General features: G+C 42.5%; 2 protein-coding genes across 2 annotated transcripts in view; both read left to right on the top strand.

Annotated features, from left to right (window-relative positions):
* The window catches only part of LOC144515288 (extracellular calcium-sensing receptor-like), a 193,621-nt gene that overhangs the window by 59,491 nt on the left and 117,692 nt on the right, over window positions 1–16,438 (top strand). The window lies entirely within an intron of this gene.
* Window positions 8,520–16,438, top strand: part of LOC144515286 (neprilysin-like) — a 36,101-nt gene continuing 28,182 nt past the window's right edge. The window contains exons 1-3 of the mRNA XM_078245995.1: window positions 8,520–8,918; window positions 12,004–12,180; window positions 13,621–13,656. Coding sequence (XP_078102121.1) covers window positions 8,876–8,918; window positions 12,004–12,180; window positions 13,621–13,656 — 256 coding nt within the window. The 5' untranslated portion in view covers window positions 8,520–8,875. The remainder of the gene's footprint in view (window positions 8,919–12,003; window positions 12,181–13,620; window positions 13,657–16,438) is intronic.

Raw genomic sequence — 16,438 nt, 5'->3', positions numbered from 1 at the left:
AACAGCGTACACATGCATGAACACAACAACACACAAGAAGATGCACAGACATTGTTATTGACGAATAAACAATCAAATGAACACTAATTTGTGAGCAAATGTAGGTGTTTGCGTAAAGTGTTCTATGGGAAGCTAGAGAGCCAGAGAACTATTCAGAAGGTTTAAGGCTACAGCACAAATACTGTATGGCAGCGCCAGATTTGGGACAGATTACACGGCATGCAACTGGAACTGGCAAATTCTTCATAGCATAGCAGTCTTGTTCCTGGTACAGTGTGGGACCCAAAGCACAGAGAACAGCACTCACTGTCCTAGGCTGTGAAAACTAGTGGAACTCAGTCCAGGAGAAATGATCACCCTAAGTCTGTGATCAAAGATGAGAAAATCAATTTGACCAGCTTAACCTCCAGCTGTTAGCATGTGAGGGCGTGTCAGTGTGTGTAAAGTGTCTGTGAATGTGTGTGTGTGTGTGTGTGTGTGTGTGTGTGTGTGTGAGAGAGAGAGAGAGAGAGAGAGAGAGAGAGAGAGAGAGAGAGAGAGAGAGAGAGAGAGAGAGAGAGAGAAATACTGTAGTACTGCAGCAACTGCAGGTCAACATGTATGGAACTGGTATGACAAAACAGCCACCCCCTGTACGGAGTCTTCAGCCTGCTAAATGTGAATGAGTGAGTTTGTGAGTGAGTTACTTGCCAGGTCCATGAGATGCTTCTCATCATCTGAAGAGAGTTTTAGCCATTACATGTAGACTTGTAGACTATGTAATTATTGTGTCCTATTGTAATTATTGAAATGGGATACGTTTTCGCTTATAGAAAAATTAGACAATCATGGTGAAAATGGATGCAATAGCCTATGTGTTGCATTCAGCCCATTCCTCTCAGTCCTCCTTTGGTTGGATCCATGGGTGGGCTGAAGGGTACGGACATGCACTGGTCTGCCACAGCATCTTCTTTTTTATCCTACCACTGGGGGGCGCCAAAGCAGAACATTTAGACATTTTACACAAAATGGCTTTAAAGTTGCATTATTTGAGTTTGTGGCTACTTGGGGGCAGCAGAACAATATTGAGATATCATCACCTTATAAAGTTGTTATACCTAATCTGTTAGCAAACATGTGCCTATAAACACACATCCAGCAGAGCAGAGCATGTTTCTGGCAACTTAAAGCCCAACATTTGGTTCTGGTCTTCACCAACCTCTGTCATTTTAGCTGCTAAATGCTTTACTATGTTTACCTGCTAGTCACTAACCTTGTCTATCTGCTGGTGCTGGGAAGGAAGCATACAGAGGATTTATAGAGCTTTTTTTATTTTTTATCTTAAAACAGCTGCCTGCTGAGGCTGAAAATGAGATGAGAATGCTGAGAGTGAACCCAAAAGACGAATGGCCATAGAACTAAAACAGTAAACTGAAAGATGCTAAAACACTCTGTAGAGTTGTGTGGGTGATAATTCTCTATGCGTTCATCAATTCAGGTGACCCCTTTCACATAGTCAAAATGTGATGTTTAAAAACATCCATTAGTGCAGTTTTAAATATGTGATGGAATAAAATATGCATATTCTGGGTTCACCTCTCCGGGAACCATCACCTTATCGTGGTGGTGAGGTTTGTGTGTCCCTATGAACCTGAGGGCTTTGTTGTCTGGAGCTTTGTGCTACTGGTAGGGTCTCCCATGGCAAAGTGGTCTCAGGTGAGGGGCCAGACAAAGAATGGTTCAAAAACCCTATGAATAAACAAGGAAGAGATAGAGTGACCCTGCCCGGAGGAAGCCCAGGGCCCCCGTCTGGAGCTAGGCACAGATGGAGGGCTCGTCAGCGAGCGTCTGGTGGCCGGGTTTGCCACGGAGCCCGGCCGGGCACAGCCAGAAAAAGCTACATGGCACCTCTCTCTCCATCCCATTGGCCCACCACCTGTGGGAGGAACTGCTGGGGTCGGGTGCGCTGCCCAATGGGTGGCGGTGAAGGTCAGGGGCCTCGACGGACCAGACCCGGGCGGCAGAGGCTGGCTCTGGGGACATGGAATGTCACCTCTCTGTGGGGGAAGATGCCGGAACTGGTGCGGGAGGTGGAGCGCTACCAGTTGGATCTGGTGGGGCTTACCTCTACGCACAGTCTCGGTTCTGGAACCATACTCCTGGATAGGGGTTGGACTCTTTTCTTCTCCAGAGTTGCCCAGGGTGTGAGGCGCCGGGCGGGTGTGGGGATACTCACAAGCCCCCGGACAGACTCTGGACAGACCTGGTAAGCCCAAACGGGTAGTGCGGGTAAATTGGGAACGTCTGGAGGAGGCCCCTGTCCGACAGACTTTCAACGCACACCTCCGGTGGAGCTTTTCATGCATCCCTGTGGAGGCTGGGGGCACTGAACCTGAGTGGACAATGTTCAAAGTTTCCATTGCTGAAGCTGCGGCAAGGAGCTGTGGTCTTAGGGTCTTAGGTGCCTCAAGGGGCGGTAACCCACGAACACCGTGGTGGACACCGGTGGTCAGGGAAGCCGTCAGACTGAAGGTGTTATGTTATCCCAGAGGACTCCGGAGGCAGTTGCAGGGTATCGAAGGGCCCGAAGGGCTGCAGCCTCTGCCGTGAAAGAGGCAAAGCAGCGGGTGTGGGAGAAGTTTGGAGAAGACATGGAGAAGGACTTTCGGTCGGCACCAAGGTGCTTCTGGAAAACCGTTCGCCACCTCAGGAGGGGGAAGCGGGAAACCATCCAAGCTGTGTACAGTAAGGATGGGACACTGTTGACCTCAAGTGAGGAGGTAATAGGGCGGGGGAAGGAGCACTTTGAGGAACTGCTGAATCCGACTAATACACCCTCTATGTTAGAGGCAGAGATGGGGGATTGTTGTCAATTTCCCAGGCGGAAGTCACTGATGTAGTCAAACAACTCCACAGTGGCAAAGCCCCTGGGATTAATGAGATCCGTCCAGAAATGCTCAAGGCTCTGGGTGTGGAGGGGCTGTCTTGGTTGACACGCCTCTTCAACATTGCGTGGAAGTCTGGGACAGTGCCAAAGGAGTGGCAGACTGGGGTGGTGGTTCCCCTTTTCAAAAAGGGGGACCAGAGGGTGTGTGCCAATTACAGGGGTATCACACTTCTCAGCCTCCCTGGTAAAGTCTACTCCAAGGTGCTGGAAAGGAGGGTTCGGCCGATAGTCGAACCTCAGATTGAAGAGGAACAATGTGGATTCCGTCCTGGTTGTGGAACAATGGACCAGACCTTCACTCTCGCAAGGATCCTGGAGGGAGCCTGGGAGTATGCCCATCCGGTCTACGTGTGTTTCATGGATTTGGAGAAGGCGTATGACCGGGTCACCCAGGAGATACTGTGGGAGGTGCTGCGGGAGTATGGGTTGAGGGGGTCTCTTCTCAGGGCCATCCAATCTCTGTACGACCAAAGTGAGACCAGTGTCCGGGTTCTCGGCAGTAAGTCGGACTCGTTTCAGGTGAGGGTTGGCCTCCGCCAGGGCTGCGCTTTGTCACCAATCCTGTTTGTAATATTTATGGACAGGATATCAAGGCGTAGTCGGGGTGGGGAGGGGTTGCAGTTCGGTGGGCTGGGGATCTCATCGCTACTTTTTGCAGATGATGTGGTCCTGATGGCATTATCGGCCTGTGACCTTCAGCACTCACTGGATCGGTTCGCAGCCGAGTGTGAAGCAGCTGGGATGAGGATCAGCACCTCTAAATCTGAGGCCGGCTGGTTAATGTGGCTCGGGAAAGGGAAGTTTGGGGTCCCCTTCTGGAGCTGCTACCCCCGCGACCCGATACCGGATAAGCGGACGAAGATGGATGGATGGATGGATGGATGGATATTCTGGGTTCAACCGCACATATCTGCATTGCTTGCTGGGGGGTTACACATGCCATGGAAACTTAATGCTGAGTAAATATATCTATTGTCCTTGGCATCTAAATTTATTTGACATGTACTACCATGCATAAGATGAAAGGACAGGGCAGTGGAGAGAATTGTTAGAAGAAACAAAGACATTTCAAGAGAATTGACAAGTGTGTGACAGAAAAATGAACATGATGAGGGCATAGCACTACCACTCATTGATGTGTTTAGTGAGTTCTAAAAATATGTCCGTCAGACTTTTTATCAAAGCAATTACGATTATTTTAGTGATATGAGTTTATCTCATCTACATGGGAGGTTTTTGAAACAGGGTATCAAAGCCACTTGTCATTCCTTTTCACATCAGCAGATTCCTACAGATACCAACTCACCGTGGCAAATCAAGTACGGGCAAGTGAAAGGGATAGTAACTTGTTACAGGAAATGTCTCTTCAATTGTGGTTTTGTTCATGACAGCAACTACGTAAACTGATTATCATAAAAGCAATGACACAGGTGAACATGAAGTAAGATGCAGAAAAGCCAGAAAGAAAAGAGGTATTTGTCACACTTATGCAATGAAATTGGAAAAATTCTGAGAACTTAATCATAAAAGCAATCTCCGCACAAATAATGCATTTCAGAAAGAATTATATAGATATGTGTGTGTGCGTGTGTGTGTCACACAGGGGTGTAGCACAAAATTCTGGGCCCTGTAGAAAGGCATTTTCTATGGGCCCCTCCCCGCATCCACAGCTATTAATTCTAACATCTTTTTGGGCCCTCCTCACATGAGGGCCCTGGGTACTCAGTCCCCTTTTCCCCCCCAGTCTGACGCCTCTGTGTGTGTGTGTGTGTGTGTGTGTGTGTGTGTGTGTGTGTGTGTGTTTAAAAGGGACAATGCATATTAATCAACATGAGCACAGAGTCCAACATGTACAGTAAATGTGCCAGATTTAGCTATGCAGGCTGATTTTCATCTGCAGTCCATAGCAGGTTGATGGCTTAAAAGAAAACATTAGATAAGTTACAAAAATACAACACATAAGCATAAAACATGAACACATGAGCATAGACAAAGTAAAGTAAAATGACACAACCACTATTCCAGGTCATGACAGCTGGCAGGTTGATGGCATGAGAAAAACACATGACAAGTAACATATAGACACAGGTAAAAGTGCATTGACGCACATTAAAACACATTTAAGCACAGACAAAAGCACCAGGCACATAAGCACATGCAGAAACACTACTAGTAGCAACAAAGCACACATTATTCTGGATTATGGCAGCATATTTGATTTGTCAATAGCCAATGTTTTATGGATTTGGAGAAGGATTTGATAGACGTAATATTCCTAGTACTGTGGGTATGGTATTCCAAGTATTTGCTGCTCAATACAGAGACTCACCTCCCAAAAAGTTTGGTAAACCATAAAATATAATGGTTAAAGCTTGGTTTTTTGTTAGGGCAAAGGTTTTGACAAGAAATATACTGGTTATTGTAAATCTCCAGAGAATGAAGTAAATACAGTGTCTTCCCAAGCGACAAAAACAAGTTTGTGTGTGGAACGTGAACAGTTGATCATCCAGCCTTGCTTCAATTTTGCGACCGCTTCCCATGTGTACACTTTGCTAATGTTATATCACACATTGTGTTTCATAGTGAGTTACATAAATCACTGAAGTGATTGCAATGAGCAGTAATAACAGTATCATGGAGAACAAACAGACCTTTGTTATTATAGTCCAATTCTTTTCTTTGATACTCTCAAAACATTATGTTCCTCAATCCAATTCCTCATAGATAACACAAGCAACTGAAAAAATAACTCCTGAGCTGGCTGTGGCACTCTGGAAATATTGAGTAAGTTGGCAATTTTAACTATTTTCCTCTTTTTATCTCTCTGCCCGTCTCCTCTGTTCCTCTTCTTGCTGCCTCATGACCAGCACAACCCTCTGTCTGAAAGCCCCTCACTCTGAGTGACAGCAGTAAGCTTAATAATGTGTGTGTAGTATGTGTGAGTCCTTGCCTGTGTGGGTCCTGTACTTTGGTGCTAGATTGTTTGTGTGTGTGTGTGTGTGTGTGTGTGTGTGTGTGTGTTTATGTGCACTGACAGCATACTTTGAGCACAACTGGACAGCCCGTCTGTTGCTGATAGGAGAGTTACTCCCCTGACAGTTCCTGAAGGGGGGTGCTGATAGAACAAGCCACCCGAGTGATCTTGAACCATCCAAAGAACCTGATGAAAAATAAATTCTTGGACTTGTGACAAACTTACTGTCCTGAGTGATTCACAAGCATATGTGGACCAAATGCAGAACTCCTTATCAGTCACGGTGTTTGCTTCTTAGCAAGATTGATATCACAACCACAAGGCTGTGACTCAAAGCTCTAATGATGCATCATCTTTTAAAGTAAATGCGTGGGTGTTTGTTCTTAAGAAAGGTACAATTAAAACCACATATTTCATGTCAGAGAGGGATGGTTTGGAACTAAATGTTACTGACGCCATATGCATGTTGCTACTTGATACATGTGTGTATCTGTGTGCTGGGCACTGATTACGTTCCATGAGAAACACTACAATTCCAAAAGAGTAATGCAGAGTGCACGCAAGTCTGTGTTTCTGTGTTTGGACATGTGTAACTATTTTTTTTGCAAAAAAAGACTGTTTAATACCTGTGTCACCGCTGGCACATCACAATTAAAATCCAATACTTTCTCGGTGTACATAACATGATGGGTTTACTGACAGCTAACAGAGCTCAAATGGCCAACAGAGAAGAGGCGAGGGCTTTTATTTGAAGAGCACAGCAACAACATGATGGAAACAATGATCACATAGGTTGCACTGCTGGCAAATGTGAACACCTTTTAGATGCGTTAACTGGCAGCTGTTGTGAAAATTGCTGTCAGTTTAGCTTCGCAGATATTCAAAAGATATATACACAGATGGAAATTCCTCAGAGGGGAAACATGCTGTTCTTTATCAGGAGCAATGAAACATGGACTAACATAGGCTTGCATAAGTATTTATCTTTTAAGTTCATAGTAATTGACAACGGAGCTGTATTAAAAACATATCAAGAGATGAAGTCTAAGGGCCACATGAAATAGTTTGGGTGTAGTCAATGATAGTTTAGGAAATAGTTTACCAATCACGTAGGGGACATACAAAATATCGTCATCAGGAGATGAATAATCTATCTCACTTATAACATCACTTTAGCAAAATGTTCTGTACCTAAATGCACATCAGCAACCACAGCCTAACATAGATTGCATGACCACTGTCAGTTACTGATTAAAATGACAAGTTATCATCCGTTACACACCCTTGCTTCCGCTAAAATGAGGTCATTTATTATCTGCAGTGATGTAGTCTTTGCTTTTAGACCCAACATCCTCATGTGTTGGCAGAGTTTATTGCTCCTACAGAAGTGACCCTCTGATGAACGTTGGTGTTCAACATTAGAGCAAAAGACCACACGGAACAAAACAGAGTAAATGGATCAAAGTAAAAGGTTTTTTATGGGCCTATATAAAGAGCCATATCACTATACTTTAACAATGTGTATAGGCTCATGAACCACTTGTGGTTTAGAGTAACGGAGATCACAGAGCAAGCAGGTTTTTACTGTAGTAGAATCAATTAAACAACACAGTGCTGACAACCTTAATCGCTCAGCATTGGATCAATCTTGGTTCAACCTTGCTGACAACATTCAGTTGATTATTTAGACGCCACTTCCATATATGGTGCAGAAAACTGCTTCTCTGACTGACATATATTAGGAGAGAATGACTTAATGTAATTATGCTAAACAAAACGTCACATTCATTATTAGTTTCACTTTTTTCATTTGAAACAAATTGTATATCCGAATACAATACACATTTTCTGTAGGCTCAGTCTGCCATTTAAAAAAAAAACACTTGTATCAGAATTTTGGATAGTCATCATTGAAACATTAATTGGTCATGTGACAAGGGCTGGCAAAATTGGCAGAACAGGCAGCCAAGTGACAATGCTCTGATCCAATGGAACATCACAATTGTCAGATTGACAGCCCTCTAGCCCAATGGATTAGGGGGGGGTGCCACCCCGTGCCACCCTTCTAGCCCCGCCCCTGCTTTTGAGGAGTCTATTGTAACATCTGGCCAGATGAAAAATAGCTTTTTGGATAATTCTAGCATGTTTACAGCAATATTGATTAATATGCACTTTCCCTGTCAAATAAATTGATAATAATACAAAAATAAGACCTATTATGCATTGTGGGCCATAAACATGCAATTGCAAATACACTTGTTACAATGGGATGGTAAAATTCAAAATGTTTTATTTGTATATAGGCAATAATTCCACTAAAAAGCTGTTGATATTAACTCACTACAGTGTGTCCCTATGCCCTACTGTATATCAATATGATTACAACATGGATTTTGCTGTATGCACTTTCTAACTATGGAGTGCTCTATATTGACAGCTCTGTAAAATATAGGCTACAATACATCGCACTCTTTACCTGAACATGCGCCCCGGAGCTACTGACTATTCACTGCCGCTGGCAGGGTCACTTCTAAACGCCGCCCTGACGGAGGAGGCAACGACTCGGAAGACGGGGAACTTCAGAGGTCTGCTTCACTGCCTCACTATCTGTCATAGGCTGTATAAATGGGATCTCCCCCTGTGGATCACACACTTGACCAATTGCGACGCGCAAGAGTCTGATGGGTCATTTGAATTCAGCGATCCTTTGTAGGTAGATGTGGTACATTGTAGCCTATAGTAATTAGTTGTAGTAGAGGGTCTGTGCGTGAGTGGGTGCGCGTGTGTGTTTGTGTGAATGTGCGCTCGTAGGATAGAAAGCCAAAGGAAGAAGAATAAGGAGAAGAAGGAGAAGAAGAGAGAGGCGGGATCGGTGTGTGCCTTGTTGAAATCCAGGTTGAAGCAAATAGAGAGTCTGTGACAGATCGATCAGCACTTCTCGCTCGCTTTGTGGATTTGATGGATCAGTGGATGTGATGCCCATATATATCATCGACCGAAAATTTCCCGACACATCTGGTAAGTCGCTCACGCACCCCGAGCGCTTCTTCTAACGCGCAGCCATCTCTGTGCGTCCCAGTCTGTGTGCGATTGTGTGTGTGTGTGTGTGTGTGTGTGTGCACTATTTTTGCGTGTGCGAGCGTGCCGGCACAGGGCAGCGTGCACCAGTTGATCATGCCAACCCCCTGGAATTCTCGCCGTGCAACAGGAGATGAGGATCTGGCAAGCATGTAACTGCGTCTTGCTCATCGGCGGTGCTGCATCTATATATTTTTATCACTGGAGAATTGCATTTGGTCCTATTAGAACACACTCTATTGTCATGGGATTACAGCTGGGTGTCTGGATTTGATTTACTGTATATCAGCTTTTCTGGTGATGTTTTCAATTTGGTGTACTATCCCTTTGAAAGTTATTGTTCCCATTCCATTCATACTGCTATATCAGAAAAACCATTAAGAGAGCAATTTAAGAGGTGGACTTCATTTCAGCTAGATCACAGCACCTTTGGGCATCAAGTCGCCTTCTCCGGGAAAAAAAAAGAAGTGATTTTAGTCTTCAGTGTGCGGCTACAGGCCCAGTGCTGAAGATCATATCCCAGAGAAGGTGTTATTTTAAGTTAAAGTAGGCCACATTCCTCTACTTATTCAATTAGCTACATGGCATGTTCATGGCTCTCACAGATGTAGGTTGTAAAAAAAGTGACTTTGTGCGAGTAGTCTTGAGTTTACTTCTGTGTGTGCAGACGCATGGGTGTTTTCAGGCGTCTCAGTGAATGATGGGTTTAATTTTGAAGGGGTTTTTGAGGTCTCACAATACACAAGGGCTGGTTATGTTTCAGATATATCATGATAGACGGACAGACAAACAAGGGAAAGAGAGAGTTTTGACACATACCTTCCAAAACACACTGAGGAATACGCATCAGAGCCACATCATGAAAAGTAAAAACCAGTGACTGCGTCCTGCAACAGGAGCAGGCACAACAGCAACAGAAATGACAGCTCACCTTACAAATAACTCACACACATACAGTTTTAGGCCATCCTCCCTCACAGAGCAAACATCTTAAAAGGCATCAGTGTCACTTACTATTGTAACACGCTCCTTAATCCACCCAGAAGCAATGTTGAAAAGGAATGAGAATTGCCTGACGTGTACAATTCCTATTTCCTCCTGAGTCATGTCAAGAAACCCTGCAGTAAGTATTATGTGTGAGTGATACATAAGTGCATGTACAGTAAGTGCTCCTTAAGATTCATACCTTACATGCCTCAGCTCACTCACAACATGATTTAGGGCCTCTCAGTGTCCAGTGTCCCTCTCTGTTTTTACGTCTTTAATTCCCTCCTCCCTCACTCATTTTTGCTCATTCCTTCACTCCGTCACTTCAGTTTCAATACATTTCACAAGCCTTTTCCTTTTGTTTTTGTTGGCATGCAACGTGTCAGGCTACGAGCAAATTAATATAATAAACAGCCTCTCAAATGCACACACGGTTTTATTAGAGCGGTGGGACTGCTGTCACGGTGATGGGTTTGTTTGCACAAAGTAGAAAAAGAAAAAAGTTGACACAAAGTTTCTGCCCCCTCCTGCAGCCAGCCAGTGGGAGGTTGACAGAAAGTTCTGATTAACACATCAACTCGCATCATTCTCCTGTCTCATCTCCTCTTTTTAGGCCTTCAATTACTCATTGTCTGCCCATAGTTTCGGAATCACATCCATTAAACAAAGACACTGCAAAAGGAAAGCTATCCATTACATGCATGGCCACCACTGTCCTATAGCAAAGCTCACGACATGTGAGTTAAGTCATGCATGCATGCGGTAGTGCTGGTGTGGAGTTGGGGAAGCAGCCTCTTGGGAGTTGTGGTTGGTGTACACAGTAATGGCCAATTACCAGCCTCGATAATGACTGTAACCGGGGGAGTTTACTCTACATTGGGCTATTGTTTAGTCATGAAGAAGAATGATAGGGGATTTGAGATTCAGCAAGACTGTTGTTATAGGTGATGTGTGTCTGTGGCTGTCTACTCATTCAAAGGAAGCTCAGAGACTTTGTCCTTTGGTTGGGTGTCGCTCTCATCCCAGCCAGCACGCAGAGAGACCCACCCATCTGCACAGACACCTCATGACACCAGCTTGTAAAAGTGTGTGTGAGAGCATGGCAGTGATTGTGTGTGTGCGCGTGCATTGTTAAGGGATTAAGGATTAATTGCCTTTCAAGATAGACTTAACTGCTTACAGGAAGTTTGTAAAGTTCTCACTTGGCCCCAGAGAGGGAAACAACACTGCATAGTGAGGAGTAGAGGAAAGTTCTCTCTTGATTTTTTTTCCTTTCTTCAGAAGTTTGTGTTTTGGTCTGGAGTGTAATGCCACTCGAGGGTAAAAATTTCCATTGTTCTCACCTTTTGCTTCAAGACTGATTTAAAAAAATATTCTGTTTGTCTTTTTTTTCTCATTTGCTTTCTTATCACTGCCAGGTGTATTTCATCTCAATTTCACTCTTTGTATTTTATTTCTTCACCTTGTGCCTAAAAGTTTGAAGATTAAACAGAATGTTTGCTATATTAATGTCAAAATTAATATCATTTGATTGAAAATAGTATGTTGCCAAAGTACCAAAATCTTTAGAGAACAAACTTCAAAGATCATTGGTTTTTAGAATTGTATTTTTGAATGATGCTGACACGATGAAGAAGTATGTGTTCAAGACAACGTAAACATCTATGCAACCTAGTAAGGCTTCTTTTCTTCTGTTTAGGGCAGCTACTAATGATTATTGTTTGAATCTATCCATTCACATTTCAATTACGCCATTAATTAATTATTGAAATGTCATAAAATAGTAAGAGCATTCTCAGAGCTTAAGATGACATTTTAAAATTGCTTGTTTTGTCCGAACTACAGTGCAAAACCAAAAATTACTAACACAAATTACAATCATATAAGCCAGAGAAAAGCAGCACATTCTCATATTTAAGAAGCCGCAAACATGTTCGACATGTTTGATAAATGACGATTAATTGCTAATCATAATTGTTGCTGATTAATTTCCTGTCGACTTTCAGCTCTAACTCTGTGGTTCTCCCGCTTTCCTCAGGTGAGTTGATACAGCCAGCAGTTGAAGCAGGAGACCTGAGAATGACAGAAACCAACCCCCCCAAGTCAGCTAAGAAGCCCCGCTGGACCTCCCTGGAGGTCGGCCTAACTACTATCGTCTCCTTACTCTTTATCGTCATCGTCGCCCTCATCATCCTCTTTGCCACACAGAAGACTGGTGAGTACTACAGAGAGGACGGAGTGAATGTGAGAAATATGTGAAGACCTGATTGGCTCCTAGAAAAAAAGACTCATGTTGATGAAAATTTGGTAACTACCGAAGTGGTTAAAAATCCTAAGTGATCAAAAAAAGTGTGTCATGTAATGTAATGTTTTTTGGGAGGCATTCAGCGTGAAAACTTTGTTTTTTTTTCTTGTTAGCACAATATTAAGTGAACTTTTGAAGCTGTGTACATGCACTGACAGTCACTTTGAGCTGAGTTCATGGTTAATGGCAAGCATGAAGGAGTGTGCTTAAGAGCAGCATTTTGTTCAGCTGAATAGAAAACACTTGAGCTGTGTGCTTTTAAAGCAAAGTGCAAGAGTACAACCACTGAGCCTGAAAGAAGAATGGAGTGTGCAAAGGTCTTTTTTAAGAGTTTCCTTTGTGTACCTGAAAACTTGGTGCTATATGACATGTCAGACTGTTTTATAAATGATGAAGAACTGCGTATCTAATAGGCTATATCGAGTTGAATGTCATCAATTCACAGTATGAGACATGAATCATTAAAATGGTGAAATCACACAGACACCCCCACCCATCTTTCCTCGCCATGGGAAACCAATCGAACCTGCTTCATTCAGATCAATTTCACAATATGAGTATCACATGTTTTGATTTTATCATTATTAATCTGACTTGGATAATACATTTATTAAACTGATACTGACACAAAGTATTTGTTACGGAACATGATGACTAATAAATCACTAGTAAGTCCAAGGTTGATGGATCACTGTGATGTGGTAAGAAAAGCTATCTACTACATTAACATAGAAACTATAAACAGCAAATTTGTATGATCAACAGATTAATTATTGACAAATGGAACACTTGCAGATGGTCAAGAATGGAAAAATATGTAAAAAAAAAAAAAGCCCATCTTATGACACATACTAAAGTGATTGGCTTGGCATATATGCGTGTGTGTGTGTGTGTGTGTGTGTGTGTGTGTGTGTGTGTGTGTGTGTGTGTGTGTGTGTGTGTGTTGAGCTATTATTATCTACTGGAATCTTGTGCTTGATAAATGTGTAAGCTGCCATGTCAGGAAAACTAAAAAGTTTACTGACTTTGTCTATGTTTGTACCTGTGTGTGCATATCATGTGCATTCATACATAACACATTAAGCAGTGTATTTATGGTAAAATTACAGCTCACTGCTGTGTCTGTCAGTATATTTCAGACTGAATTTAATTAACAGTTTAGCACTTAATTTATTCCTGACAGAGTGAAAGCACTTCTAAGTAGTTTTGGGTGGGAGAAAGATGAGATAGCAATACAAATAAAGGAAAAGACGGAAAAGGGAAAGAGGAAGGAGAGTATGAGCATTTGACATGATGCCTGATGACTGCAAAAAAACACTGAATAATAATTTGTTTTGCATTTTCCAACAGATGAAATCTGCACCACAGGTGACTGCACGCAATCAGGTAAGCATTCTTTTTGTTTGGCTGTGTGTTCTCTTCCATGTCTCATTCTTAAGCGTTTGATTTTTCTAAGAGGTGGACAGAATGTGAAAATTCAGACTGCTGCAGAAGCCCAGGGATTTCAGACATACTTAGAGAAAATGGCCACTTTAACTGTGAATATGTTGCCTCTCAGTCAAAACAGTGCTCAACAGAAACATGGGTTACACTTTACTCGAAGGTATCTACGTAAGAGTGAAATGACACTGTCATGAACATGTCATGACCATTATAAACAAGTCATAAACGTTTATGACATAACACTTCATTCAGTTTTTGTCATGACAAGTTATGGCTAGGGTTATGGTTAAGGTTCATGTGTCATGACAGTGTCATGTCACTCTTATGTAGATAGCTTCAAGTAAAGTGTTACTGAAACATGTTCCAAAAGGTTGTCATTCGGATCACCTCTGAGATGTAAAAGAGAAGTTGAGAAACGGGTGATGATATATACAGCTTGAGCAAATCTATGGGATATACTGTATGAATATACTGTATATTTGTGCAATGTGTGTTTCAACACATGAAAAACACTACCATAATAAATGTAATATTTATAACTCTCCCTCTAGTTTGCAGCCATTCGTATCTGATGCATTTTTGGGGAACCAATGTCCCAATTCTGTCAGATTTGACAGACAGCCTTGTCACAAGAGATCTCTCAGCTGCCTTATGTAATTTAATTGCAGCTCAAAAAGGTTCACATTTTCCCAAGATTGGTGTTAAACTTAACCCAATTAGTGCCAATATACTGTTACTTTTGTAAATGGGTGCATATTAACCCTTTTTTTTTACAGGTCTATGTATGATATTTTTACTGTCCATCAGCGGGGCTAAGTACAGTACCAGAGTGTGTTCTAAGTTAATTACATGGTATTTTAATTAAGTGAATTACATGGTAAGTTAATAAAAAAAAAATTGAATGTGTTTTTGGGGTACAGTTTGTTATTTCTTGCTACTAGAAGAGCATGAAACATTTTGGCAAGCATCCAAGGCTTAAGGTGGTCTATAATCTCAACTGTGCTTGCTAATAGTTAGATGAGAAGTTCAATTACACTCTCATATCTGTCCATTTACTATAAGGCTTCAGCCAGCAGCTGGTTATGTTAGCTTAGGGACCGTTCGGTATATATGGAATGGACCACCGGAGGAAAATAGGGGAGGGTCACGTCTTTTTATTCTTTGTTGATGGGAGGGTCATCCATTTATTTGTTAATCTAGGCTGGAGGGTCACCCAACTTTTGTATTTATGAGAACAGCAACATTTCAAAGTGGCTTGTTTGGTGCATATTTATCCATGTAGCTCCATGTAGCTCTCTCAGTCTCGGCCCCTATCGCTAGCAGATGGGTCCCTCCCTATTTAGTCAGCCAGACAATCTGAACTGTAGCTTTAGAGACCGTGGGATTTCCCAAACTGAATAAATCCCGCTCGCACATATAAACACAAAACTGCTTTGCTAGCTCCATCGTGTTGTAACTGAGACATCTGCTGAAAAAATAATTTCATTCATTAGCATTATTGCCGTACTGTTTAGTTCAAAAACATCCAAAACACCGTACGAAAACATAGCAGACCAGACGCAAGCTTTTATTTTGAAAAGTCGAAGCTCGCGCTGCGGAGAGCACCAGCGGCGGTATTTTCTTTCCCACTATGGCCACGCCAAGACCCGCCCTTCAATAGCTATTATTGGCCAGGCGTCCATGCTTACTCAAGGCAACGTAACCTGATTTGTACAGGTCCTATCCCCTGACCAATCGGCTATCCTAACCTTAACCACTCGAGGTGAAATGCCTAACCCCAACCAATCAAGTTGCTTTGTAGGGCAGGTCTTGGCATGGCCATAGTGGGATTCATAATTTTGCAGCCGGGAGGGCATGAGACGGGAGGTCTCCAGGCTGCAGACATACCCGACTCAAATATCCTTTCGGTCCCAGTGATTATTTGTGAAATTGTGCAAACGACAGCCTTTTAAAGGCATTTGAGAAGGAAGGAGTGGTAGCATGCAAGCTCCCAAATTGACGCTCGTCTGAGAAATGGAGTTTTGGATAATGTTCAGCTTTGGCAGCTTTACCTATGCTAAAATATACAATGACTGAGGAAGCCTAGTGATGAGTCCATAGCAACCAGTGTTGAAGTTGTTATTACCCAGTGTGCTTTGCTGAATGGTCTCAATGTTTTATTGTTTTATTTCATGTGAATACTAGTTTACTAGAGGAGTAACTTAGTATTTGAAGTAATGCAGTAATGCAGGAAGTGTGCATTTAGTTTCCATGCTTATTGTGTTTCCACAACAATGTTAATGAGTAAATCTACTGAAATGGCCACCACACCATAACAGAGGAGTGTGATGCTTAAAATGAGAATGCAGAGGTTTAGTCACACACGTCATGGCTGTAAAAAAACAACGGGCATCTTTACATCTTTGCCAAGTGCAAACCAGTACAGAAGGATTAAATAAATTGTTGGGGAGGGTCATCCAAAATGTATTGCTGGTGAAGGGAGGGTCAGGTCTATTTTGGCTAAAGATCCCAAAACTCCTCCGGTGGCCCCTGAAATATAACGAACAGTCCCTTAGCATAAAGATCGAGAACAGGTGTAAATCGCTAGCTTGGCTCTGTCGGAAGGTAACACAATCCACACATCTAAAGCTTACAAATTAACTCATTATATCTAGTTAGTTTAATATGTATTACAAGCAGAAGTGTAAAACCGACACATTGTAGTTTTAAAGTAAGTGTCAAACTA

The sequence above is a fragment of the Sander vitreus genome, chromosome 3 (genome assembly GCF_031162955.1).
Source record: "Sander vitreus isolate 19-12246 chromosome 3, sanVit1, whole genome shotgun sequence".
Classification (NCBI taxonomy): domain Eukaryota; kingdom Metazoa; phylum Chordata; class Actinopteri; order Perciformes; family Percidae; genus Sander; species Sander vitreus.
The sequence above is the reverse complement of the archived record's forward strand: the minus strand, read 5'-3'. Positions and strand labels throughout refer to the sequence as shown.